Source organism: Molossus molossus, unplaced genomic scaffold (genome assembly GCF_014108415.1).
Source record: "Molossus molossus isolate mMolMol1 unplaced genomic scaffold, mMolMol1.p scaffold_m16_p_21, whole genome shotgun sequence".
NCBI classification, from domain to species: Eukaryota; Metazoa; Chordata; class Mammalia; order Chiroptera; family Molossidae; genus Molossus; species Molossus molossus.
In genome coordinates, this window is record NW_023425357.1 from 13,042,077 (window position 1) to 13,069,101 (window position 27,025).

General features: G+C 52.9%; 2 protein-coding genes and 1 pseudogene across 3 annotated transcripts in view; 1 reads left to right on the forward strand and 2 right to left on the reverse strand.

Annotated features, from left to right (window-relative positions):
- Window positions 1–8,286: 8,286 nt before the first annotated feature.
- ZNF574 (zinc finger protein 574) lies at window positions 8,287–14,189 on the reverse strand. The gene is made up of 2 exons (XM_036275953.1): window positions 14,057–14,189; window positions 8,287–11,248 (listed from the first exon to the last, which is right to left on the reverse strand). The coding sequence occupies exon 2, from the start codon at window positions 11,226–11,228 to the stop codon at window positions 8,538–8,540; it is 2,691 nt and encodes an 896-aa protein (XP_036131846.1). The 5' UTR covers window positions 11,229–11,248; window positions 14,057–14,189; the 3' UTR covers window positions 8,287–8,537.
- Window positions 14,190–18,711: 4,522 nt separating this feature from the next.
- GRIK5 (glutamate ionotropic receptor kainate type subunit 5) overlaps window positions 18,712–27,025 on the forward strand; it is a 53,915-nt gene continuing 45,601 nt past the window's right edge. The window contains exons 1-5 of one of the 2 annotated variants that reach the window (XM_036275580.1): window positions 18,712–18,801; window positions 22,257–22,385; window positions 22,640–22,804; window positions 25,329–25,426; window positions 25,540–25,705. In XM_036275580.1, coding sequence (XP_036131473.1) covers window positions 22,307–22,385; window positions 22,640–22,804; window positions 25,329–25,426; window positions 25,540–25,705 — 508 coding nt within the window. In that variant the 5' untranslated portion in view covers window positions 18,712–18,801; window positions 22,257–22,306. The remainder of the gene's footprint in view (window positions 18,802–22,256; window positions 22,386–22,639; window positions 22,805–25,328; window positions 25,427–25,539; window positions 25,706–27,025) is intronic. The other variant, XM_036275579.1, reaches the window with a different exon arrangement.
- On the reverse strand, window positions 23,581–23,652 carry LOC118639703 (annotated as a pseudogene).

The following is a 27,025-nucleotide window of genomic DNA, read 5'->3' on the forward strand; positions in this document are numbered from 1 at the left end:
CACATTCCCCCCTCACCGAGTCACCCTCCTCTGCTCTGGGACCTCCCCCCTCCCCAGCCCATGGGAAGGTAGAAGTTCCAGGCAAGAGGGGACAAGGTGAGGGCATCCGAGTTGTCTTTTTTCCCATCCTTGTCTGTCAGTTTCCCTGAAAAAAAAATTCATATTCCAGTGCCTATCCGTGGAATCCTTCACGTTCTTTGACATTGACCAGAAACCAAAAAGAGAACTCACTTCACTCCCCCCCACCCCCGTGCCCATCCGATACTGGCAGATGCCTCTTCCTCTCCCCCACACATGCAGACACGCATGCACCCCAGTGGTGGGGTTCCTCGAGATGGCCTCCCCATCAGGGTCCATGTGGCGGGGACAGTGCCATGACCTGTGGTCCCCATCCGAGAGGGCACTGTGGTGGCCACTGCTCCCTTGAGACCTCCCTCGAGTCCTGGCTGGACCCTGTGTTTGCTCAGCCCTGGACACATCTCGTCGACGGACAGAGGAGAGATGCCGCTGGGAGCCACTTTGCCCTCCTGCTCTCGTGGAGGCCAACAAAGTTTTGAACCAAAAACAAAAAACCAAACAAACAATAAATTAAAACTAGAAAAAAGAATTTATATATATATATAGATATATATATATATTTAAGGGAAAGAAGACGAGGACTCTTCAAGAATAAGAAGGAGCCGCAAGATGGAGCCAAGCCCTGCCCCAGTGGTCCAGGCCCTTGGTCCTCAAGGCGGATGGAAGGACAGATACTTCTTTCTCTTCACAAATACCTCATGGACGTCGTCTTTGGGAAAGCCGGAGGGGGGCGGCTAGGGCAGGGCCTGTCCCTCAGCCAGGGCGGAAGGAAGCGGGTGGGCAGGGCTGAGAGAGGGTGTCAGGGACTGGGGTGAAGAGCCCCATACTCCTTGCCCCACCCCAATCAACTGAAAAAGCTTTAAAAAAAAACAAAAACAGGAAAAAAGGAGTAAGAAGACAAAAAGAATGGACAAAGAAAAACTAACAAACTTTTGGGTGGTTTGATTCCTCCTTTGATTTTTCTATCCCGTCTGTCCCCGCTCTTCTGTGTCCTTTCTCTCTGCTCGCCACTCTGTCTCCCTCTTCTTCCTTCCTTCTCTCATCTCTCTCAATCTTGTTCTTTCTGTGTCTCTCCTCAAACCAAAGTGTTGCTGTGAAGGACGCGAGCCATGGAAATCAGAGTGGCCCCGCCCCCTGCGGGGCAGAGGGGAGCAGAGGGAGGGGAACCCCAGAGACAGTGCTGCTGGACACTCAGAGGAGAGGCAGACAGAGCTTCGGCTGCCACCCTGGGCCCTGAGGCCTCAGCGTTCTTTTTCTCTTGTCTCTCTTCTCCCACCCGGGAAACCAAACTATTGGGCTGGGCCACAGAGGCAGCAGAGACTCAGCTGTTGCAGGGGTCTGGGATGTCTTGTCTGGCCGCGGTGGAGTGGCCTCCCCTCCAACCCTGGCACCCATGATGGGGCCTGGTGTGCCATCAGCCTGTCCTCGCCAGAATGTAAGCATCTCCGCTGAACCAACTCCCCGCCCTCACCCTACCTCTGAGTTTGTCCATTTTTATTTCCTGAAGAGAAGAGACTGTCGAGAGGGCCTGGGCCCCAGCTTGAGGGTGGAGAGGGGGGCCAAGGGCTCCTGAACAGACAGTAAGGACATTTGAGCAGAGCAAAGTCAAGGAGTTACAACCAAAAACCCCTCCGAGAAGACAAGCAGCATGGAAGGCATGGTGGAGATGACAAAAACTATGATTCTAGACCCCAGAAAAAAAAAAAAGAAAAAAAAAAAGAAAAGAAAAAAATGGGGAAAAAAAAAGGAAAAAACATCCAGGATTCACCACCCACTTCATCCTGCTTCCTCCCCATCAAGTCCTGCCACCTGGGACCTCTCCCCCACCCCAGTGTGGGGGTAGTGGGGCAGACAGCAAAGGAGGAAGTAGGGGGCAGGGATAGGGCCAATGCCCTGACACTGGTGGAGGGGCCCCCATGCAGGTGGGGTGGGTGGGGTGGTGGGGACCCTCCCCATACAACCCCTATAACTGGGAAAAGAAAAACAAGAAAAAAATTCCTGGGAGGGGGGAAAAATAACCAAATCCCAAGCTTTAACTACAGCTGTGAAACCAAATATTGGGAAGGGGGTGGGAGGGAGGGAGGGGCAGGTGTGCCCCAGGTCTCCCCCCTGGGCCCCCCTCCCCCGAGGACTCGAGATAAGGCACCAAATACCTCATAGAACTTTAATGTTAAAAAAAGGAAACCAAATATCGTTGGCTGGGGGCCAGCCAGGGCAAGGGGCTGGGGGGCAGGAGGGAGCCAGGGTTGGGAAGGTGACGGGGGAATTCATGCCCCCCACCCCCCTGTTGCCCTTTCCACTCCAGTCCCCCGTCTGGACTCCGGGAAACAAAACTATCTCATCGTTTTTATTTTGTGGTCTGTACAGAGCCTGTGTCCGTGTGTCTGTGTGTGAGCGAGAGAGTTGAAGGGTTGGGGAACATTATATGGGGACTGGGGAGGGAGACCCCGGGCCAGGCTCTGGGCTAGTTGAGATGTCTGAGGTGAGAGGCCAGGGGCCTAGGCTAGAAAGAGAGGAAGATGAATGGATTGGAAAAATGGGGCAGGGGAAGTCCTCTGAATTTCTCTTCTCCCCAACCATGACCACCTACTTGCGGGAGGGACAGAGACTGGGTCTACTCTAATGGTGGGCCTCTTAATTGTGCCAAAAAAAAAAAAAAAAGCCAGTAACTAAAACACCTGTCTCTGTTCTCTTCTGGGAGGGAGGGGCAGGGGTGGAAGTGGGGGTGGTTGGAGATGGGGAACCCAGGCCCCTGGAAGAGTTGGGGCTAAGATCAGGAGGAAGGGGAAAGATATTTCCCACACATTTCCCTGGGAAGAGCCAAGAGGGAGGGTATCCAAGTCCCACAGCCAAGCCACGTAGGGGTGACCTCCTGACATGACTAGACTTCCTCACCCACCCAGATCCCAGGATGCCTCTCTCCCATTTAGCCCAGGGTAGGGGGAACTGAGTGAGAGAGAGAGTGAAACAGACTGAGCAAGACTGAGACACGCGGGCCCCCACTGGCCTCTGAGTGGGAAAGGCAAGTGCGAGAGATAAAGGCCTCCAAGAGAAAAAAGAAACAAACCAAAGATTTAACCATTAAAAAAAAAAAACCCACAGACAACTCCGCTACCTTTTTATACGTTGGAAAAAAAAGTGAAAAAAATTAAAAAATAAAAATTAAAAAAATACACAAAACAAGCCGCAGTTCCTTCGTGCGGTTTGAACTTTGACCTCAGCAGTCTCCAAAGCAAGATGACGATGACAAAGGCGAAACAAAAAAAGGAAAAAAGAAAAAATGATGTATATTTTTAAGTATTTGTCCTTGAGAAGTTAGCTCCTTGTTAAACACAAAAAGGAGAGAAAAATCCAGACAGAAGTGTTGCTGGGACGGAGACAACTATTTACTATGTCTGTGACCCCTCTCTGCCTCCCACTTCCTCTCCCCTCCCCTTTCCTCTATCCCTGCTGCTCCCCCCCAAGCCTATCCTCCAAGCCCAGGGGCTCAGTATTTATTTATTTATATAATTGCAGGGTGACTGGGGGCCTCTCTCAACAACTTGTGGAGAAGGCCTTTGGATCATGGTGGGTGGGGAAGGGGCAAGGAGTCTTTGGGGAAAAGCAGGGGCCTGATCTTTGATCAACTCCTCTCTGCTGGCTCCTTCCTGGCTTCTTATCCCACTGCTGCCACCATCACCTCCCAAATCCAGGGCTGCACTAGGGCAATGTGACACGCCCGCCCCCCCCATATAAAGATCTGATTGGCTCAGCTTTTGCTGGGTGGGTGTCTCTCACCTACTCATTTGAATGACCGGGTTGGAATGGGGATGGGAGGAGGTGGCAACTAATGGGCATGGGAGACCAAGAAGTGGCATCTGGAAATTGACTAGGTCCTGGAGACCTGCCCTTCCTTCATTCTCACCAAGTTAGCCCCCATTTCAGTTCTGTCTGACCCCTGTGTTGGTAGCCCCTTCCTTCCCATCCTATACCCCCTTCCTGTCTCTTCTCGTGGTAGCGGGTTAGCGTTTCAGTGTTCTTAACTCCAATCTGCTTGTTCATTGTACAATGTGCTTCTTTTAAGGCCCCATTTTTGTAACTTGAGTGTGTCATTCATCTGAACATCAAAAAATAAAAAATTAAAAACTGTACAGAGAGAAATGCTGCCTGCCCTCCCTTGGTCTTCTCTCTGTTCTGGGAAGAGTGGTGGGGAAAAGTCAGGATATGAAGTGGGTATGTGGGTGCTGGGGAAGGGAGGGCTTTACTTCTCTTGGGTAAACATTCACTCGCAGAGCCCTGGCCTGCGAGTATGGCTAAGTTGGTTGGAGCGTTCTCATACACTTAAAGGTGGCAGGTTCAACCCCTGTCCAGTCAGGGCACATACCCAGGTTGTGGGTTCAATCCCTGGTCCCTGAGGTTTCTCTCTCACATTGATGTTTTCTGTTTTATTTTCTCTCCCCACTCTCTTCCTCTAAATATCAATGAAAAGCATATCTTCTGGTGAGGATTAAAAAAAAAAAAAAAAAAGCACAGGCCCAAGCAGTTTTTTTCACCAATCAAAAACCAAGTCTCAGAATTTAGGATGAATTCAAATTCCTGAGTTCAACTCTCAGTTCTGCCATTTTATAGATACATGACCTTTGATACGTGAGTTTCATTGTCCTCATCTGTAACTGGGACAATACCTACCCTGGGACTGTAAGAATTAAATGATGGAGAGCTCCAGCACATTGTCTTCAATGAATGAGAACCACACACACAAAAAGCCAGGAAAGCAGTATTTCCCCACTTCCATCCCCAGAGGACTAACAAAACCCTTTAAAAGTGGAGTTGACTTTGAAGTTGTCTGGTGAAACAAGGTATACACCCTTCTTTTTCAGAGCAATATACTCAAACTGTTGTGCCCATACTAAGTCATTTGAAAGGAAAAGCTTCAAAGGGTAGGCCATGGGCTGATCACCAAGACCCTATCACTGAAAACCAGAAATAGTATCACAATTGGGTTTACTCACTGCCATTGGGTCTCCTTGTCACTGTTCCATCTTCTCATATATGGCACTCAGGTGTTGGGATTCTGCAAATCCAATAGTGGGGGATGGAGGAAGAGAAGAAAGGAAGAGTGGGAAGGTTTTGATCATTTAGAAAAATAAAAAGTAGCACTGTATTGTTTTGGTAAGATTGAGAGACAAGTCAGTAGGAATGGGATGTTGGAATAGAGGTTCAGAATACCCTGAGGAAATCCAGCCTCTGACTGCAGAGTGCAGTCAGAACTATACAGACCCAAAAGTTCCTTGTCATTCAGGCCATCTTGTGACAAACACAGATGCCACACCTGAGAGCACTGTGGAGCTGAACTAGCTCTGTGAATGTACCCAACCATTCCACATGCTTTCTCCTGTAGTCATACTTGGACCTCCTCTTGTCGAGAACACATTGGGCACTGGAGGACCACTGTTCTGTCCCCTTGACAGTTCTGCTTATGCAGCTCTTCCATATCCAAGTATAAATTGGTGATGCAAAGCTCTTAGAGGGTCTGCGAGCCACCTGCTTCAAAACTGGTGTGTTCAAAACACAGATTCCAGGGTCTCACTCACACGTGCTGCTGGACCCAAAACTTTGGGGGAACTGCCTAATACATGTTAAAGTTTGAGAATCTTTGCCTGCCCAACTAGAACCCCAGCATCCAAGGATTTGATTAGTGCCATCTTTTTTGACAGTGGTTAAAATGAGGACTGTGGAAATTTCAGCAGTGATAGTGAATAATGAGTCTTGTTCTTCAATTTGTTTGCACACATATATTTTTCTCAGGGTGGGAGCCCAAAATTTCCTTTAGAGGATCTAAAAAGGAACCACAATAGTGGAAAGGTGGTTACCCCACTGTCACAGAGCCTTTCTTCTCTGCTGAAAGCATCTTTATCTTGGGGTCAACCAGCATCTTGAGCTTTTCAGGATGATTTTTTGCTGGTTTTGCAAGCATAAATGCTCCAATTGTTCTAAGTACTGATTTGATATGAATGTCAGGATAGGATGTAACAGCTCTTTGTGAGAGGCAGTTGGAGGATAAATCTTTACCTGGTGATTGGGGGTGGGGTGGGGGCATTGATCTGGCATGCTGAGCTAACTTGGCACGAGTCCTTTCTGCAGAGTATAAGATTACTGAAAGAAGGTATTTGGCTCAACACTGGTTGAAAACTGATTAACAGATAACGTGTTCTTCATTAGGAGCTGTCAAGATACCAAACAGGTGAGTGCTTTTTTTTAAAAAAATGACTAAAATAAGCATAATGTAGCAAAATCTATTAATGGTGTTAGGAGACCTGGTTTCTAGCCTGGCCTCATCACTTGTGTGGCCTTGGTCGCTTCTCTCTCTGAGTCCTCCTTTTCTTTTTTTTTAATCCTCACTTTCCCATTTTTTGTTCAGGTAGAGTGGGAGGGAGAGAGAGGAAGAGAGAGAGATAGAGAGAAACATTCGATGTAAAAGGAACACATCGAGTGGCTGCCACCCGCACGACCAACCAGGGCCGGGGACAAACTGCAACCGAGGTACGCGCCCTTAGCGGGATCCGAACCTGGGTCTCTCAGGACCCCAGGTCGATGCTCTAACCGCTGAGCGAAACCGGCCAGGGCTGAGTCCTCCTTTTCTTACCCAAGCCACAGGCTAACCCAGTCTGTCTTAGAGCCCTGGTGCCAGAGGGCCACAGGACTGGTGAAGGGAGTCCAGAGTAATGCGAAGGCCCAAGTGAACAGCAGAGACTGAGTGGGCAGATCTTGGGCCTCTCTTTCCCCTGGCTTCAGTACAAACAACTTCTCTTTTACTTCTCATTTATTGTGTTCCAATTAAGAATCCTAACAAAAAGACTAGAATAATCTTGGGGGTGGGGAGATTGTTTTCCTTGGAGTGTGCCTCTCAGAAACAAGACGACCATAGCAACTGAGCATTCCCACCACACACTCACCATCTCCTTTCCTCACCACCCTCCTCCAGGTATGTAGAAGGCAGCAGTGTAAAGTAGATGAATGATTAAAGCAAATGAAAGTAGACTTAAATTCAAGTTCTGCTTTATCTAGTTTAAATGACTTTGGGCAAGTCATCTCACTGCTTTGACTTTGGATTCCTTCCCTGCAAAATGTTCTCCTCACAGGATCAGTCTGAAAACTATTCCAAATGGCCCTGGCTGGGTGGCTCAGTTGGTTGGAGCATCCCGTACAACAGAAGGTTACAGGTTTGATTCCTGGTCTGGTTCATTCCTCAGTCAGGGCATGTACAGGAGGTGACTGATGTTTCTCTCTCCCTCCCTCTCCCCTTTCCTCTCTCTGTCTCTGAAATCAATAAAAACGAATCCTTGGATGAGGATTTTAAAAAATTACAAAAAATGTAGAAAAGTACTTGAGACAAACTAGACATTCAAATATCAGTCAGCTACACCAACCATCCCTTCCAAATAACATCTGTTAGCTCAGCCAGAGTCCAACTCCAGGTTAGTATCAAGGCACCTCCACTTATGAAGCTTCCTCCCCCCAGCCAACCCTTAGAATCTTCCAACTCCACAGCTGGGTCTGGTCCCAAGAGCCACACTCCTCTACTGCCGTGGAGATCATGCCTTTTCCAGACCTGCACATGCCCTCAGGAATCCATAGTGAGAAAACCAGATGGCCCTGGGGAAGTCAGGAAGTGGGGGACAGCGATGGTGGTGAGAATCTGATTTCCCCAATTGTTCCCACCACCAGTAGAAACAGCTTCAGGCTTTTCTTTCTTTCTTTTTTTTTTGGTGTGTGCCCCTAGCAGGAACCAAACCCAGGACTCTCTGGTCCACAGGCCGATGCTCCAACCACTGAGCCAAACCGGCCAGGGCACTGTGGGGACCTCTAGTGGCAAGAGAGCCATGCTGTCTCCATCTAGAACCAGAGTGAAGATCCTACTCCCCAGAAGCCATAAGCATGGAATTCAGGTCCTCTTCTTCAATTTAGCAAATATATGGTGTCCCCCCAAAAATGAATATGCACTTAACAGTTGATAGTTCTATTTGTTTCTTTCCAGATTTAACCCATTCAAATTTATAATTATTCAAAGTGTGTATAACATTTTTGGGGGACACCCTGTTTTTATGGAGCTCCTACTACCTGCCAGGCCATTCTAGATGCTGGGAATGCAGCCACGAAAAGTACCTGGGCTCATGGCTCCCAAATTCAACCCCTCACAGCCAGGCCAGCCAAAAGCACATAAATGTCCAACTCAGTCTTTATTGACTATTTCACCTTGGGGCCACCAGTGCTAACAGGTAGATGGGTGAGGGGCACCTCTACACGTTATCAAGAACCCCAAAACACCCCTCAGAAGAGAATAAATCCAGTTACAGAACTTACATAGCAGTTGGGAAGGGTGGAGGAAGGGGCACTGTATGTACAGAAACTTTAGGGGATGTTGGAGAGGGTTCTTCAGCAACAGGACATAGCGCTGCTGAAGAGGGAAATGGGCAGGATCAGCCACTGATCTGGACTCCCTCGGCCTCAGCCAGAGGGTAGATCTCAATGGCCTCCACCAGGGGCAGTGCCTCCACTGCAGTCTCCATCACTGCCAGGCCAACAGCAGCCTCTGCCTCTGCCAGCTGCTGCCGCACAGCTGCTTGATGCTGCTGCTGGTGGGTCTTGCGGTGTTTCCATAGGTTGGAGAAGGAACGGTAGCTCTTGCCACAGTCGGGGCAGGAGTAGGGTCGTTCGCCCGTGTGAATGCGGCGATGTTCTGCCAGGCGCATGGAGATAGCAAAGGCCTTGCCACACACTTCACAGGCAAAGGGCCGCTCACCTGTATGCAGGCGCCGGTGGTCCTTCAGGTGGGTACTCTGACGGAAGGCCTTTCCACAGTCTGGACAAGGGTATGGCCGCTCACCTGTGTGGATGCGCCTGTGCACCTGCAGTGATGTCTCTGTGCTAAACAGCTTCTTGCACTCACTGCACTCCAAGCCTCGGCGTCGAGCAGGGGTGGCAGGGGCTGCAGCAGCAGTGCCTGCAAGGGTTGTTGGGGTAGCAACTGGTGTGCGAGTGGCCCGCGGGGCCCGGGGGGCAGGAGGCTCCTTAGCCAGGACCTCTCCAGGACCAGCAGCTGCATGGGCTGCCTCATGTGCCTGCAGCCGAGCAGCTGAGCCCACTTTCTTGCCACAGGTGCCACACTCAAAGCGTCGTGGGCCCTGGGCAGCAGCAGCTGCACAGCGGTGCTCACGGAGCCGCAGTGAGGAAGGGAAGGCTGCCCCACAGGATGGGCAGCGGTGGGGCTGGCGCCCAGCGTGGGCCACAAGCTGGTGCACCTCCAGCAGCCGGCGGAGCAAGAAGGAGCGGGGGCACTCGCGACACTTGTAGGGGTACTCGCCAGTGTGGTGATAGCGGTGCATGAGCAAACGGTAGGGGCGGTGAAAACGCACTCCGCATTCCTGGCAGCGGTAGGGGAAGTGCTGGGCATGCACCAGGCGGTGCTGCCTCAGTGTGGAGCTTTGAGTGAAAGCTTTGCCACAGTCCCCACACCGATAGGGCCGCTCCCCTGTGTGCGTGAGCCGATGGCGGGCCAGGTTGGCAGGCGAGTTGAAGGGCTTAGAGCAGTCCGGGCAGGGGAAAGGCCGTTCCCCTGTGTGCGTGCGCAAATGGTTTCGCACATGAGACTTCTTCTTGAACATCTTTCCGCAAATGCCACACTTATGGCGCCTTTCTAGTCGGTGCACAAAACGCTGGTGCCGGGTGAGCTGTAATGCCTTGCCAAATTCACGGCTGCATAGGAGACAGCGGTAGGTGCCTGGGGCAGTAGGCTCTGCTGAGCTCTCTTCGGACACTGGGGGCTCTGGGGCCTCTGGCTCTCCAGTCTCTGCTGGAACTGGCTCAGGGAAACCAACGACAGGTTCCTCTGGTGGGACTGGTGTTGTCGGTAGAGGGACACCTCCTACCCCGTGAGTACGCCGGTGATAAAGGAACTTGGTGAGGTTGACAAAGTTCTTTCCACATGGACATGAATGCAGAGGATTTGGGGTGTGGGCTCGCCGGTGGGCCAGGAGGAGGGCCTCTGTGCCAAAGGCCAGGCCACAGTCCACACACAGGAAGTGAGACTCACTGCTGTGGTCTCCAAGGTGTTGGTCTAGACTAGAAGGGCTGGGGAAGACACGACTGCACAGGGGGCACTTAAAGACACCCTCCCGGTGACTCCGCAGGTGCTGCTGTAGCTGGTGAGGTGAGAGAAAGAGCTGATCACAGGCTGAGCAAAAGAGCTCCTGGGTGGATGCCCCACCTGGCTCTCCACTGTTGTTCCTCCTGGCCTTGCGACCCCGGCGATCACGCCCAGTGGCTTCACCATTGCGCAGCTCATAACTGTGGTCAGAGGATGGCAGGGAATCAGGCTGAGTCACAGGCACCTCTGCAGGTGATGGGGTCAAGGTCTCTTGCTGCAAGGCAGGTTCCTCAGACTCTGAGGCAGGAGCAGGGAAGTGGCTGGCCTGGTGCTCCAGAAAATCGGCTGGCAGCTGGAAGAGCTGGGAGCACTCAGAACACTTGTAGAGGAGCAGCTCCACCTCAGTCACAACCTCAGTAGTGGTGGCAGCAGCAGAGGGGACAGCTGCCCCTTCCCCACCCTCTTCTGCTTTTCGATATGAATGCTCCACAGCCACGCGGGCCTGGCCCATGGGGGACCCTAGAACAACTGGCGACCCCAGAACAACTGGGGCTGGAGGCTTGGTGGGAGTAGCCCGGAGGTGCGTTTGCCGGTGGTTCAGCCAGAGCTCCTGGCTGGCGAAGAGAGCCTTGCAATCAACACACTCATAGTGGATGGTACTGGAGCTCAGAGGGGGCACCTTGGGTGGCGACTCAGCTGGCACTGCCTCCTGAGGTGCCATCATTTTAAGGTGCAGTTCCTGGTGCTCCAGGAGCTGGCTAGGTGACATCAGCAGCTGCCCACACTCCAGGCACTGGTACTGGCTCTCCTGCACTACAGTCTGATAAAGGCCTGTGCCAGAAGCTGCCTCGGTGGCCACAGTGACTCCAGGGTCAGCCACACCCACCAGCTCAAAGTGCTGCTGGGGCACGTGGGAGTTCTGGTGCATGAGCACCTCCTCCAGGGATCCATAGAGCTGGTTGCACTCAGAGCAGACAAAGCGATGCTCAATGTACAAGACTGTCTCCTCTGACTCCTCAGTCATGGCGGCAGCAAGGTCCTGGGCTGGGAAAGGGGAGATTTGGGGACAAATCACAACTGAGCTACTGTGTCCTCAGGAATGATTCTTTCCTTTTACAGCCCTCCTTCCCCGCCTGCACCTAGATCTATATCCCCTTCTAACTTCTCACTTGCATTTTTTCACTACCACTCCTCTCCGTAACAACCTTTCTTCTCCCAAACACATAAGAGCACCAAGCATAAAATCTTCCCTTCTTGATGAATCTACCCAAATCTCACCTCTGAATCAACTAAAATCAAACTCTACCCACCAGATCCTTATAACCTGTCCAATCCCTCACAGCTGGCCCAAGGCCCCACAGAACAATGGTCCTCTCCACTCAGACCTCCTTCCACCGACTCCTCTACCTACCAACTAACTCACTACCCTATTCCCACTCCCAGGCACCCAGGGAAGTCCACCAAGGCTCTAACAATCCACTTCTTCCAGCCTTGCTCCTCCTCTGTTCCCTCCCCCAGTTACTCAATATCTCTCTTTTTAAAATATTTTTTCTTTTATTGATTTCAGAGAGAGAGAGAGAGAGAGAGAGAGAGAGAGAGAGAGAGATAGATAGAAACATCGACTGGCCACCTCCTGCATGTGGGGACTGGGCCCACAACCTGGGCATGTGCCCTGACCAGGAATCAAACAGGTGACCTCTTGGTGCATGGGTCGACGCTCAACCACTAAGCCACACTGGCTGGGCCTCAATCTCTCTTTAAACCCAGACTACTCAAACTGCCCCATGCCCCACACCTTCAGGCACCCTCACATTGTGCAATTCCTCTCTTTTACAAACAACCCTTGCTATCCACATTAACTGTCTCCCTCTGGTGCCCAGGATCTTCATCAAACTATCCCTTCCTCCCATCAACTTTTCTCACACTGGTCTCATCCATCTCCATACATAGACTTTCCCACTTAACCACTTCCCCATGAGACCCAGGTCCTCCCCTTCAAATAAAGGCCCTCTTCCACAACCCTGACCCCTTACCTAGAATACCGAGACCCAACTTCACAAATACCTAATCCTTTCTTCATACCTAGACCCTTCCCACCACCCTAATTTGTGTCTCCAGGGTACCCACTCTTCACGTTGATCACCTTTTCTTTGCACTGAAACCTCACCTACAATTCTAATTTCCTTCTGGGATACTCCAATCTTCACATTGACTTAAACCCCTTGTCTTCATTTACAACCACCCTAACCCACTCTGGGATTCCTAGATCTCCTTTCACATCATCATTATTATTATTACTATTTTGTAATAGTAATATTTTAGTCCTGGCGGGAACCAAACCCGGGACTCTCTGGTCCACAGGCCTATGCTCCAACCAGTGAGCCAAACGAACCAGGGCTCCTTTCGCATTATTAACCTTACCTTTTTTATTTATTTATTTTTTTTTGCAAAAAGACCCACTCCTACCCTAACCCATTCTAGGGATGCTCAGACCCCCTCTTCGTATTAACTTAAGTCCCCTTCTTTGCATTAACTTAAGTCCCCTTCTTTGCAAAAAGATCCCATACACACACTAACCTAATTCAGGGATATTCATACTACCCTTCCCAATAGTTTGAACCGTTTTCACACATGGACCCTCCCACTGCCTAAGCCCCCCCCCCTTTTTATCCTCACTCGAGGACATTTTTCCATTTTTTGTTCAGATAGAGTGGGAGGGAGAGAGAGAGAGAGAGAGAAACATCGACATGAAAGGGACACATTGACTAGCTGCCACCCGCACAACCTAACCAGGGCCAGGGACAAACTGCAACCGAGGTATGAGGTACGTGCCCTTAGCGGGAACCAAACCCGGGTCTCTCTGGACTGCAGGCCGACGCTCTAACCGCTGAGCCAAACTGGCCAGGGCTGCCTAAGCCCCCTTTAGGGATACTGAGACCCTCTCTTCTTATGCATAACTTCTCCTTACCCCCACCCTAACCCAGACAGAGCACAGCCAGCCTATTATATACTCTGGGGATACCCAGACCCCCAACTTAATCAACCTAACAGTGATACCCTGACACCCTCTGTGCCCCCAACACAGTTCTCTCTCACCACCCCAACTCCCTCCAAGAACACCCAATTCCCACTCTTCACCTTGACCTAATTCCCTATACTTTTCAAAAGGGCTACCTCCATCCAACCCAGACATCATTTTCACATAACAACCCTTCTTTGCAGACCCCGTGCAAAGGATATCCAAAACCCCTTCACTTTAGTTTATCTCCTCTTCACATTAACCCCATTCTTCACAACTGGACCTCTCCCTCAGCTCTAAATCTGCCCTCTGGGGATGTCTTTTCACGTCAAGACCCTTCTCTCACTGGCCTAATTTTTCCAAATATCACTCGATCTTCTCTTCACATTAACTTAATTACCACTTTTCTCAAGCCCTCAACCTCCCCAGGGTACGCACGTGACCTCTAGCTGTCCATCCCCTTTTGGTTCTGGGCTATCCCAGGGCCAAGTCTTTTCCTCCGTTACCCCCTGGAGCCCTAGAGACCCCCCCATGAGAACAGCTCTAATGCCTCCCCCCGCACACAGGACCCTCCCAGGCCTCAACCAGAGCCCCGACCCTCCTCACTCAGCCCCATTACTCGACTCTAGACCCTTTCCCCAGCCACCGCCCCGGCCTGGCTCCCGCCCGGCTGTCAACGGACCTCGCCGGCGGTTGGTGTCGCTCCGCACTCACTGGCCCGCGCGCGCCCCCTCTCCGGCCCTCAGTGCGCAGGCGGAGTGGCGAGAGCAGGCCGCAGCGGAGGGTTGAGCGGCTGGGCCGGTCCTTCGCGCGCGCCACCCGCCCACACTCACCCGCTTCCGCCGTTTCGCACGCCTCGGGCCCGGGCCCGGGCCCGGGCAGCCGCTCCCCTTGCGCAGCCACCCTACCGCTGCGCCCTCTCTAGCTCCCGCCGTCAACTCTCGCCTGTTCCGCAGCCTCGCCCTCGCCCCGAATCGCCCTCAGCAACGCCCCTCCCACCTTCCTCCTCGGCCGCCGCGCGGACGTCCAAACGCGTCCAATCATCGCCTGTCTGGCCCCGGCCGTTTGGCCAATCGACGCTTACGTCTCCAAGCTTTGGGCCAATAGTGTGGGACGTTGGGCCCTTCAGCGCCCAGCCAATCCTCTAGCGACGTTTCCTGGACCGCCTGTCCCCGGCTTGATAGTGCCCGCCCCCTGAAGTCCCCTGGAGGATGCTCCTCCTCCACCTCCTGGTCGACTTCACTGGATGGCTCCAGAGGAGGGGGAGGCGTGATGACGTCAGGCGGCGGATGAAGGCTGCGGACGCCATCTTGGGGACACGTGGGGTAGTCGCCTTGGGGTCCAGGGGGAAAGTGAGGAAATTGAGGCACACCACACCCGGAGTACTGGGCAGGGGGAATTGAGGCGCAGGGGCTGCGAAGAGCGAAGGGCGAGAGTGACGACGCACGAGTCAGAGCGAAGACGAGAGGAAACTGCAGCCCAGTCGCAGGGAGGGGAAAAAGGGAAATCAAGGCCCTAGATTCACTTTGTTAGCGTGAAGAAGAGAAAAACTGAGGGACTCTTGAAGGAGGGGTGGGATAAATGTCAGAGGAAAAGCAAGAAGAAGGAATCTGAGGGAATGAGGAAAATCTGAAGGAGAAAGGAGAATATGGGAAGTGGAGAAAAAGGAAAAGCAGAGATAGGCAGTTTCATTTGAACAAACAGCGAGTGCGAGGGCTAGATGACCTACAGGTCCCCTCTGGCCCTTAGGGCCGTGGGGGCGAGTTGCCCCAGCCAGAATTGTTGTAAATGTTTCTCGAGCTACTCCCTAAACCTAGAGCTGCAAATTGACTTGGTCCACCCCCCCTCCCCCAACCCTATTTCTCAGATGAGAAACTAAGTCCCAGAGGAGTTGGTCATTTACCTTCCTGAGGCCAAAAAACTACTAGGGGACTTCAAACAGAGTAAGACCTAGCTGTGACACTTCAGTCATAATTTTGCTATGTTATACAGTTGGTTCCTACCTGGGTGTCCTAATTTTCCATTAGATTAAACTCCCCAACACCAGGCTCTTGTAATTAAAACAGGCTGCTTGGATTGGATTGGACTGGATTGGAATCTTGGCCCTGCCACTTCCTGGCTGCTGCTTTGGGCAAGTCAACTCCCTTGTGCCTCAGTTTCCCTATCTGTGAAATGGGGATAATGGCCCCTCTCCCATATGATTATTGTGAGGTACAGAGTAAAAGCTATGTAAGAGTTATATTTATCAGGACCTCAAGTAATAACAGCTAATGTGTCCTAAGTGTATTAAAGTGTTTAGTATTGCCCTGGCTGGTTTGGCTCAGCGGTTGGAGCATCGGCCTGCGGACTAGAGAGTCCTGGGTTTGGTTACCACTAGGGACACGTACAAAAAAATAAAAATAAATAAAGTGTTAAGTATTTTGCTCAGTGCTTTCCATGTATTACTCAGTTTAATCCTCTTAACCCTAGAAGGGAGGCATGTTGAATGGATAAATGCAGGAAGTAGAGGAAAGAAGTTGGTGGCAATCAGTAAGTTCTAAAGCTGGTAATATGGGTTTTCCCTCAGGGTGAAATCACCTAGAGTGGGAGCCAGGGAACCTGGAAGCTAGTTTCAGACTTTGACAAGTTCTGTGTTCTTGGGCAGGTTCTCAGTCCTGCATAGGCCTCCTCTTCCCACCTGAAAATGCCAGCCAGCCCTGGCTAGTGTGGCTTAGTTGTTTGGGCATTGTCCTGTGCACCTAAAGGTTGCCAGTTCAATTCCCAGTTAGGGCACATACCCAGGTTGCAGTTTAGTCCCCGGTAGGGGGTGTATTGGAGGCAGCTGATGGATGGATGGATAGATGGATGGATAGATGGATGCCTCGCCCTAGCATCCATGTTTCTCTCTCTCCCTCTCCCTTCCTCCCTCTATAAAAATCAATAAAAATATTTTTTTAAAAAAAGAAAATGTCAGCCAGCTTGGCTTGTCAGGCCCCTTTCTGCTCTGACCTGCTTGGACCTCCCAACTGATCTGGGTTGGCTAGTCCTTTCTCTTTAGATGATACAGGAGTAAGCTGAGGCCTGCATCAGTCTTCCCAGAGGTGGTTGCTCAGGATTAGGACTTCTGGGACAGGTTCAATTTAGAGAGAACAGGCATTCTATACTGGAGTCCTGTATAAGCAATGGCCTAGAAGCAGGTGTGAGTCTGGGCTTTTAGGCTAGCTGAAACTGAGAATGGGTGTTGGGAGCCATAGATGTTGCCCAGGTAGGGTGAGGAGGTGTGTGCAGAGTTGGTCCTTCAGGGTCAAATGTGTGTGTTAGATGTATGTCAGGGATGCCCCCCATACCAGCTGCACAGGGCTTCCCATAGAAGGCCAGTGTGAGTTGCCATGTGCCACATGTGTGCTTGAGGCATGCAGTCACGTGCTGGGTGCTGCACATGAGTGTGCCAGTGTCTCCTCCCCGTCACGAGCAGTTGGGGGTGGTGGTGAGTCATGGACTCAGGCTTCAGCACCAACTGTCATGTTTCTTCCCCCCAAATTTCACCCCCCACCCAGGCATGCACTACCCACCCTCGCTCCAAGATCTGTATCACTGCCTCTCTCTTCTATCTCCCTGCCCTGCTCAGCTCCCTCCTGAGGGGGAGGAAGTCAGCTCCCTGCCCTTTCTCACTGTCTCTCTTCAGGTGACTAGAGAATTTAGGGCCTCTACTCCCTACCCACTCATTTCCATGGGTCCTCTTCACCTTTGTGGGGGGCTGTTTCTATTTCTGGGTGCTTCTCCCTTATCTCCATGGGCTGGCTACTCCTGCCTCAGTGGGCCTCTTGGTCTGCATCCTGGTCTTTATAGGTTCTCTGATGTCTGTGGGCCTCCCCCCATTTCTGTGATCTTTTATTTTCCTCGGCCCTCCTCTCTCCTCTGTGATTTGTTTTCTTGTTCTCATTTCTGTGGGCCTCTCCTGCCGGTGGCCTTCTCCCATCACCATGGACTACTCCTCATCCCTGAGCACGGCTTTCTGTTCCCATAGACCTTTCTCCGTCTTCACAGGGGCCCTCTGGGTCCACAGCTGCCCTGTCTCTGAGGTCCTATGCTTGGTTTGCTTTCATGTCTGCATGGGCCTTTTTCTCTTTTCTCTGGGCTTTTCCCTGTCCTTGTCCTTGTGGGGTTTGTGGACCTTGGCCCAACTCTGTGGGTCTTGATGACTGTCTTTCTGTTTCTTTGCATGTTTCTTTATCCCTGAAGCGCCCCCCCCCCCCCCAGCATCATGGCCTTCTCCTCAGGTCTCCCTGCTTCTCAGTCTCTCATCTCCTCTGCTCCTGTGCCCAAGGGCTGCCTGGGCAGGGCGGTGGCATGGTGTGGTGGAGGGGGTGGCCTGGGGGTGGGCCCTCTGTCCAGTGCAGGGCATTTTCCTCATCAGCATTCTCCTCGAGGGGGCCCTCCCCAACCCCAACCAATACGACCAATACCAGCTCCCCCTCCTCTGACTCCCCTCCCTCCTCTCTTTCTGCCTGCCTCCCTCCCTTCCTCTAGCCCGCCCTCCTCCCTGCCTCCCCGCTTCCCTCATCTCTCCGCCCCCCCTGGCTCCAGGACCCAGCGCGGGTGGCAGGCAGGCAGCCAGGCAGGCGGGCGGGCGGGCGGGCCAGCAGTGCCCTCAGCCTCGGAGGGGAGAAGGAGAGGTGGTAGTGGCAGTGGTGGCTGTGGGCAGCGGTGACGGCTAGCAACAGGGAGGCAGGCCCAACTGGGGACCAAGAGCCAGCGGCTGATCCTCGCAGGGAACCAGGAGTCGGTGGCCAGGCCCTCCCACCCAGGCTCTGTGCTGGCACCCCCAGGACACCCCACCCTCTTCTGCCTTCCTCTTCCACCTGCTCCTCTCCATCCTCCCCTCCCTTGTCCTCTTCCTCCTTCCCATCTCTCCACCTCGCCTATTCCCTTTTCTCTCCGGGTCTCTCAGCACCCCATCCTCTCCAGCCCCTCCACTCCTCGGTCTCTCTCCGCCCCCAGCATGCTTTTCCCGTGGGGGCTGAGGGTTTGAAGACTCCAGGCCCTTGCCTCATCCAGGGCAGGGCCGAGGCTGGGGGGAGGGGGGAAGGGGTGGCCCCCTCCCCCCCATCAAACCTTCCCCTCCCCCACTTCTCCTGATGGCTGGCTTCCTTGTCTCCACCCAGTCCTCGCCCCCAGTGGCCCCCCCAGGCCGGCCTGGCTAGGGGAGGGGGCAGGGGCCCTTTCCTGGGCCAGCTTCCCCCTCCCCCGGCTTTGCCTGTGTCCCCTCCTTCCCATTTTCACCTTCCTCTCCTCCTTTCCTTCCTCCTTCCCCTCCATTTGCTCCTTAGCCCTCTCCTCTCTCCCCTTCTTTCCTCCATTTTCTCCTTTCTCCTTCCTCCCCTCCCCGGCCCACCCTCTCCTCTTCCACCTGTCCTTCCTCCCTGCTCCTGGGGAGCCCCACTTTGGATTAGTTGGGGGCCACCATCGGAGGTGGGGGAGGGGGCCCTGTGGACTGCCCTCTCCCCCCACCCCACCACACTACACCCAGTGCCAGAGCATCTCCGTGCTGTCTTCCTCGGGCCTCGAGGGAGCCCAGCCCTCCGTCCCATCAGGATCCGTAAGTGTCTGCAGGGCAGGGGTTGGGCTGGGGCCGGTCTGAGTCCTGGAAGGCTGGATTCACTGCTGCCTGGTGAAGGGGAGGGGGGTGCGTACATTTTCCTGCTCCTGGGACTGGCAGATACCTTCCCCCACCAGGGGCCTGCCGTCTCCTCAGTCTCCATTCCCCTTGGCCCTTTCTCACCCCTTCTAGAAACACAGCTCACCCTTGCCCCTCAGCTTCTGGAGTCTTGAGGGGCTGACTGGCTCTTACTTGTGGTCTCACTCCTTCTCCAGACTCCGGGCACGTCTCTTCCCCTGCTCTCTCCAGCCGGGGTCCACAGTGACCAGCTCTGCTCACTCTCTGTGTCTGTCTCCCTCTTTCCTAAGCCCCTCATCCTGTCTGCCTGCCATGGACCCTCCCCATCCCACCCCATCTCTATCTCCTGGAAATGTCATTCTGTTTCTGAATTTCCATTTCACATGGCCGTTGGGCCTCTCTCTGACTCGGTCCAACTTCTTTCTTCTTTGCCGGTAGCCTAACCATTTCTTGGTTGTTGTGTCTCTGTTGATCTCTCTCTCTCTCCAAACTCCCCTGTCTCTTGTCTCTTCTGGAGGCTGCCATGCCAAATCTAGCCCTCTGGCCACCTCTCTCTGTCTACTCTGCTCTGCCTGGGCCTCTGCTCACTTGGCCTCCTCTCTCTTTAACCCTGGGCTTGGAGACCAGCTTCCTTCTCTCACTTTTCTGCTTTCCTCCCGATTTACTCTGTGTCCATCCCCTTCACTCCTTAGCTACTAACCCGCTCCACGGTTTACTTTGTGACTTTGTCTCTTCTTTTCCTTGGAGGTATTGCCACCCCCCGCAATCCCCTTCCCACTTCTGACCCTCCTCTCTCCCCATGCCCCAGGTCCCCCACCGTTCCCACAGGAACCCTGAGTGGATGCACCGCTCTGTGGACTTGCTTCCCTCATATGGGTGCTTTGTCCTGTTCCTGCCTGTGCCCCTCCAAGTCACTTCCCACCTCAGTTTTCCTCCCTGACTCTCATTCCTCTTCTCTACTAGTTTGTGAGTCTATCTCGGTCCCTGTCCGTCTCTCCCAATCTTGTGTCTTCCCACACACTCCTTCTTCTGTAGATCTGCCATGTGGCCCTGACATGTTTTTTCTCTCTGTCTCTTTCCTGGGAGGCCTCTTTCTTTTCAGAGTTTTGCAATTTCTTTCCTCCCCACATTTCTTATACCTGTTGTCTTTTCTTTTGCCCTCTCTGTTACCCCATTTTCCTTCTCTAACGCTATTTGCCTTCTCACCTTTGATAATATCAATATCAATATCAATATCTCGCATGCCCACTTGTCTGTCTACCTCCCCTGGCAGGGCCCCTAACTCAGCCCCTTCGCTCGGTTGGCAGCTGTATTTTATCCTAAGTCCTGAGCCTGTAGGGCCCCGGCCTGCCTCATTTCTTGCTCCTCCTCTCTCACCCTCCCTCTGGTTTCTGTCTCCTTGGGTGTCTTCTAGCCATGTCTGTGTGTCCTTCTCTCGTATTTAGCCCCAGCTACTTCCCTTAGGTCTGTCTTTCTGTCTGTGCCTTCCTGTGCATCTGTGTCTATCTTGTTGCCCCCACCCCTGGCCCTGCACTCTGTCTCTGTCTTTCTGCTCCCAAATGTGTCTGCCACCCGTGGGCCCCTACCGTTTTGGCCCTTGTCTTTTCCTCAGTCTTTCATTTTCTAGTCTCTGCTCCCTGATTTGCCCCAGAAGCCCCTGGTGTCTCAGGATGACCCCCTCACTCCTGCCTCTCTCCCAGCCCCAGCTTCCACTTCCCCCCCTGTGAGTTCTCCTTCTGGGTCTCCCAGTTTTCCTTGCTGCTCCACCCCTGACAAGCCTTCGCCTTAGATCCAAATTGCAGTCTGCAGCCCCCGGCCTGTCCAGCATGCCCTTTCACCCCGCAGCCCATCTTTCTCAGAAGCCCCCATAGAGAGACAAACAGACAGACTTACTGAAGGTCACGTGGTAGTTGGGGATAGAGCGGGGGACTGGTTAGGTCTCCTGCTGCCCTCGCCTAGGTTTTCCTGGCCAGAAGGGACAGTCTGAAGTATTACATTGTGTCTCTGTCCTCCCCTGGCAGGTTTCATTCTGCCATCTCACCAGCTCAAGCCCTCCTTCCTTCCTTGGTGATTGGGTGGGATGCAGTGAGACCCCAAAGCTGACCTCCCAGCACTCTGGGCCTCACAGTAACCCTCTCCCATGGAAAGCCAGTTTCCTTCCTTTGGGGCATGGCCCTTGTCCAGGGGAAGCCACGCATCTGGCCCAACTCATCCCTGCCCTGTGGTCAACTTGCAGAAGGCTGGGGTACCCGCAGGAATCTCTAACTCACTGGAGGTGGGGAGCAGTTGTGGGAAGCAAAGATGCACTGTCTCCCCTCAATCTTTAGCTCCCCAGAGCAGGCTGGGGGCCGCAGTGTGGCCCCTTCTTTGACAGAGAGTGCACTCCCTGCCTTACTTTTCCCTTCTGGCTCTCTTTGGTGGCATCTTGAGTGGATTTGTGTCTTTCTCCATTCTCTGTCTTCCTGTTCTATTCTGTCTCTCTTGTAACTTGACTTTCCTCTGCTCTGCTTGCCCTGCCCTTTCTCTCTCCATTTCCATGTCTCCCTACCTTCCTGCCTCTTCCCTCCTTCCCTCTCCTAGTTCTCTTTTTATCCCCCTATAACTCTCCTTCTTTGTTATCTCCACTGCTAGCCCCATTTCCCTGTCTTCTTATCATCTTTCTGTTCCCTCGTATTTCTGCCTGTTTCTCCCTTTTTCCTTTCCTGAGTCTCTTCGTATTCCCCCCTCTTAGCCTTTCTTTCTCTTTCTGTCTCTCTCTTTCCTCCCTTTTCTCTTTTTTAGCCCCTTAGCTGTCTTGGGTCCATCTGTGTGTCTTCATCTTTTCCTCTCTCTCCAAGTTTCCTAACTCTTGGATACTCTATCCTCCAGACCCCGGATGTCCAGGCCTCTCTCCCTGTGGGATTGTGGGAACCAGGGACGTCAGGAAGGTGGCAAGTGAGGCCTGGGAGGGGTTGCCTAGCAACCACTGCATCCTCTCCAGCCTGTTTCTGTTGCCTAGTAACGGCTGCCTGCCCAGAGACAAGGGCGGGACTGGGTGGGGGGTGGCACTTCTTGGTTTCCTGTTGGGGTGGGAATTCACTCTTACCTGAGATCCATATCATGCCTCCTTCCCGTTTTCATAGTTGTGAATATTCTCTAGCAGTGGCTCTCCCACTCAGTTGCCCAAGTGCTGTGTGTTCCTTCCTGGTAGTGCTCCTTGAGCCTGAGCTTCATTCCTAGCAATGCCCTTAGTCTTGTCTTGTCAGCTTCTCATGAGTGCAGGGCCCATCAGAGCTCACTCACAATGTCCCTGGATCTGTGGTTACCACCTGGCCAGCATTCCTCCAAAGGGGCTCTAAGGCCCCTATCAGCAATCTCCCCATGGTCAATCCCTGCAGGTGGCGAGTGGGGGCCGCGGCAGCTGCGTCCCCATGAGGAGGGGAGGAAGATGCCGGCTGAGCTGCTGCTGCTGCTGATTGTCGCCTTTGCCAGCCCCAGCTGCCAGGTGCTCTCATCACTGCGCATGGGTGAGGCCCTGCAGCTCTGCCCCCTCCTCCTCAGAGACCCTCCCATCGGGCCCTGGGCTCCTCTTTGGGAACCCAGGCAGGCCGTTTCCTCAGGACCCAGGGATTGGGGCCTCCGGTCTCAGCTTTCCTCAGCATTGAGGGGTAGCCGCCCCCAGGTACTTCTTCCCCAGACCCAGGAGTCTAGACTCCAGTCCCCATCTCCACTCCCACCTCAGGATCTCGGAGTCTGGTCCCCAACCTCTGTGTCCCCTCAGCTGCAATCCTGGATGACCAGACAGTGTGTGGCCGTGGCGAACGTCTAGCCCTGGCCCTGGCCCGGGAGCAGATCAACGGGATCATCGAGGTCCCAGCCAAGGCCCGAGTGGAAGTAGACATCTTTGAGCTGCAGCGGGACAGCCAGTACGAGACTACAGACACCAGTGAGCAGGGCCATGGGGGCATGGGGTGAGGCTGGGCAGGCTAGTAGCCCTCAGTGCAACCCTCAGCCCACGCCTCCTTAGCTTTCCTTGTCTTCTAGCTTCATCTGCCCCTTTCTTTATGTCAGCTTTGTCTTCCTCCCAGAGATGGTGCTGCTGGGCATGGGGAGGGGAGAAAGCACCAGACCCAGTCCTGCCCTGGAGGAGCTGAGGGCCTCATTTGCAAAATTAGCTTTGCCCTGCCCATTGTGGCTCAGTTGGTTGAGTGTCATCATGTGCACCAAAAGGTCATCAGTTCGATTCCTGGTCAGGGCACATGCCCAGGTTGCAGGCTCCATCCCTGGTAGGGGTGTGTATGGGAGACAACCAACTGATGTTTCTCTCTCAAACTGATGTTTCTCTCTCTCTTTTTCCCTCCCTCCATCCTTCCCTCTCCCTCTAAAAGTCAATAAAAACATATTTTAGAAAAGAAAAAAGAAGAAGCTTCATAGCTGGCCTGGGGACACAGCCCCCAGAGCTGAGTAATGAGGGGTCCAGGCAGTAAGGGAGGGGCCTCAGTGGCAGGGTTAGCGAAGGCTAAACTGAAGCTGAGCCCTGAAAGGTGAGCAAGGTAGAAGGAGTGGTATTGCTCAAAGTAGACCACATAGTAGGGGTGCATAAGTATTAGTTGAATACTGTGGAGTGAGCAAATGTTAATTGACATGTTGGGGTTGTAGACCTTTGGGAGATTCTGTCTTCAAAGGTGTTTTAGACAGATTTATTTATTTATTTATTTATTTATTTATTTATTTATTTATTTTAATTAAAAACAGATACTACACTTGATCTTAGCCAAAAGGCCGAGAAGTGATTAGACAGATTTCTTTTCTGCAGGCCTTATCAGAACCTTTATTATGTTCACGTGTATTTCAAACTACTGAGAGGGAGAATAAGGTATAACGTTTCCTGGACTTTTTGACTGGTGTAGCTCAGAATACAAATGGGAGAGGCCAGGATTGAGGGTGAGGAGGCAGATGGTGTTCCAGGCATGTGCTTGTAGTCTGGAGCTGGGACACATGAGAGGGGAAGTATTCAGAGCCAAGGAACAGGGTGTGGGGTTGCACCCATCCTGACCACCTGGACTCAGGACATGTTTGGGGGGATCATGAGAGATGACATCTGGCCTAGAGTGTGACTGGGCGTGGGAGGTGAGGTTGGGCTGATTGGCAGGCCAGCTCCAGGAGGCGTGCAATGGCAGGCTGAAAGATGCTGCCTTCACCTGTTGGCAGCAGGGAGTTGTTGGTGAGTTTAGACCAGGGAGCTGTTGAAAGTGAATCTGGAGGCCAGATTTGGGTGATCACTGAGGAGGCTAGTTCATGCCTGAGTTGAGAGCTCAGAAGTAGAGCAGGGGAGGAGGGGTCAAAGAGAAGGGGACAGCTGTGAGAAAATTTGAGGACAGAAAAGAGACAGGATTTGTTGTCTAATTGGCTATTGGGAGAAAGATTGAAGGCAAGGATCATTTCCAGGTACTTGGTCTTTGTAAATAGCAGGGCCCTCACCAATGTGGAATGCACAGAAGGAGAGCGTTTGGAGGAAGATAAGGCATTTAGTTTTGATTCTTTTATTTGAATGGGCAGAAACCCAATTCAGGCTGCCTTAAGGAAGAAAGAGAAATTATCAGCTCATGTCACTCACTTAAAGGCCTAAGGATTAATTTCAGGCATGGATGGATCTAGGTACTCAAATGATATATTAGGATTGTTTCAGGTATGGCTGGATCCAGGTGCTCAAATGATGTTCCAGGAATCTCTCTGTCTTTATTTCTGCATCCTGCTTTCCTCTAAGTTGGCTTAATTTTCAAGAATGCCCTCCCCAACTGGTGGCAATATGGTCCCAACAGCTCAGAACTTGTATCACCAATTCAGCAAGCCCAGTAATAACTGTAGCAGAAGACCTGGAGAAGGCTCCCTGTGGCCTGGTGTGAGCCCATCTCAGTTTCTGAACCAATCACTGTGGCTAGGTGGTTGGTTCCCTGAGGAAGAGTTAGGGTTCTGCCTTGAGAATGGGCACTGGGCAGCCAAGACAGCTTCTACCTTCTAGGCTTGAGACACACACGTGTTTAAGGGGAAAGGAAGTGGAAGAAAGAGGAGCAAGCAAACTCAACAGAAGAATGGTGTTTGGGGCATAGAGCATAGAGGGGACCTCGGCCACAGAGTCAGGGTGGATGTGCTGTTGGAGGCAGCCTAGGTTGTAAAATGGTTAGAAAGGCTGAGGAAGATGCAGCCAGAAGGAGGCCCCTGGTATTTCCTCTTTATCCCATCTTTTGTTTTTCTCTGGTTTGACCTGTCCCTCTGTTGCCATTTCTCCATATCTCTGTCTGTCTGTTTTGTGCCCCCTCAAGTCCATAGGGTGGCAGGGTTTGGGCTTCTGGGTCCTCATGGTGGCGGAGAGTGTCAGTTCCTCTCCTGGGCTGGGGTGGTTCACTGGGCAGTGAGGACGGAGAGGAGGGAAAGGGTTCTTGACTCCAGTCTCTTCCCACCCCTCTCAGTGTGTCAGATCCTGCCCAAGGGGGTCGTGTCTGTCCTGGGGCCCTCCTCCAGCCCTGCGTCTGCTTCCACCGTGAGCCATATCTGTGGGGAGAAGGAGGTGAGGTGGGGTGTGGGGTGGAGTGGGGTGGAGCGGGGTGGGAGGGTCCCTGGGAGGTGAGGGTGGGAAGGAGGGAACAAGATAGAAGCAAAGGCTCTTCTTTCTCTGTCCAGATCCCCCACATCAAGGTGGGTCCTGAGGAGACGCCTCGCCTTCAATACCTTCGTTTCGCGTCTGTCAGCCTGTACCCCAGTAATGAGGACGTCAGCCTGGCGGTCTCCCGAATCCTCAAGTCTTTCAACTATCCCTCGGCCAGCCTCATCTGCGCCAAGGCTGAGTGTGAGGAAGGAAACCGGATGTTTCATTTTCTGTTCCCCAAACTCCCTTCCCAAGTGATCTGGTCTCCCACACAGTCATTGGTGCCCCCTGGTTGGAATACCTGGGGGACCTGGGCACAGCTCTCCTAGTTCCCACTATTCCTTCCCCTTCAGGAACTCAGAGCTCTGCTTCCACAGACCTCCTCCCCCCACTTCCCAAAGGGACCATTTAGCTCACATATAGTGCTAAGCACCTGCCAGGTGCAAGGCCTCTGCTAGGCCTGGGCAAGGTCCCTGACTTCAGGGAGTTTCATGCCAGCAGAGGGCACAGTCGTTGAGCAGCTACTCTGTGGGGTGACACATGCTCTGTTAGGAGCTGAGCAGGGGCTGTCAGAGCACAGAGGTCTGGGAGGTTCAGAGCCTGCATCCCCAAGAAAGGGCATCTCAGTTGGACCTGAAGAGTGGGGAGGTGGGAAGGAGGTTGTGAGCAGATGGCATGGCAGGGCAGAGTTGCAGCCCAGGGCGTGTGGTTCCTTGGAGAGGCTCGTAGATGCTCCCTGTGACAGGAATGTGGGAGCATGAAGCAAGCGGGGCGTGATCACACAGGGCCTTTCGTTTGTTTTATCCCGAAGACGGAGAAGGTTCCTGCGTAGGATGGGCACAGGGACAGGGCCCAATGCGTATTGCAGGAGGCGGTCTTCGGCTGCAATGCAGGGAGTGGACTGGAGAGCCACACGAGAGGTGGCAGGGAGACCAGGGAGAGGCAGGGGAGATGGTGCTGGTCAGGGCCCAGGTGGTGGCAGTGGGATGGACAGACCACTGCATTTCAGAAGAGTCAAGAGGGAGGAGAGAGGCAGGGACATGAATAGTGACCAGATTCTGTCCAAGGAGGAGAGAACAGTCATTTCAGGGCACACACTGGGTTGGAGGTGTCTGAGACATTCAGGTGGAGATGTTCGAGAAGCTGGTGGGTGTGCAGTTGGAGAGAGAGAGGGTATGGTCAGGAACCTCCAGGAAGAATTCCTGTTTCAAAGGGTGTTTACTGAACACCTGCTATATGCCAGGCATTATTCTTGGTATTAGGGATCTGGCAGTGTGCAAGCCAGGCCGGAATGCCTGCCCTCGTCAAACTTACATTCTAACGGGAGGAGCTAGGCAGTGAGCGCAAATGACATTGTTTAGTCGGAAGGAATAAGTCCTGTGGACCAATAGATGAGAGTAATGGGGATTGGGCATGCTGGAATGAGGGGAGCGATTTGAAATGGAATGGCGGGTGTGGGTGTCATTGAAGGGGTGACATTTCAATAAGGATCTGAAGGTGGTAAGGGTGGGAGCTGTGCGG

What these genes read in the sequence shown, in the direction of transcription:
- ZNF574 (XM_036275953.1), bottom strand. Translation starts at nt 11,228, where the DNA reads ATGACTGAGGAGTCAGAGGAGACAGTCTTGTACATTGAGCATCGCTTT.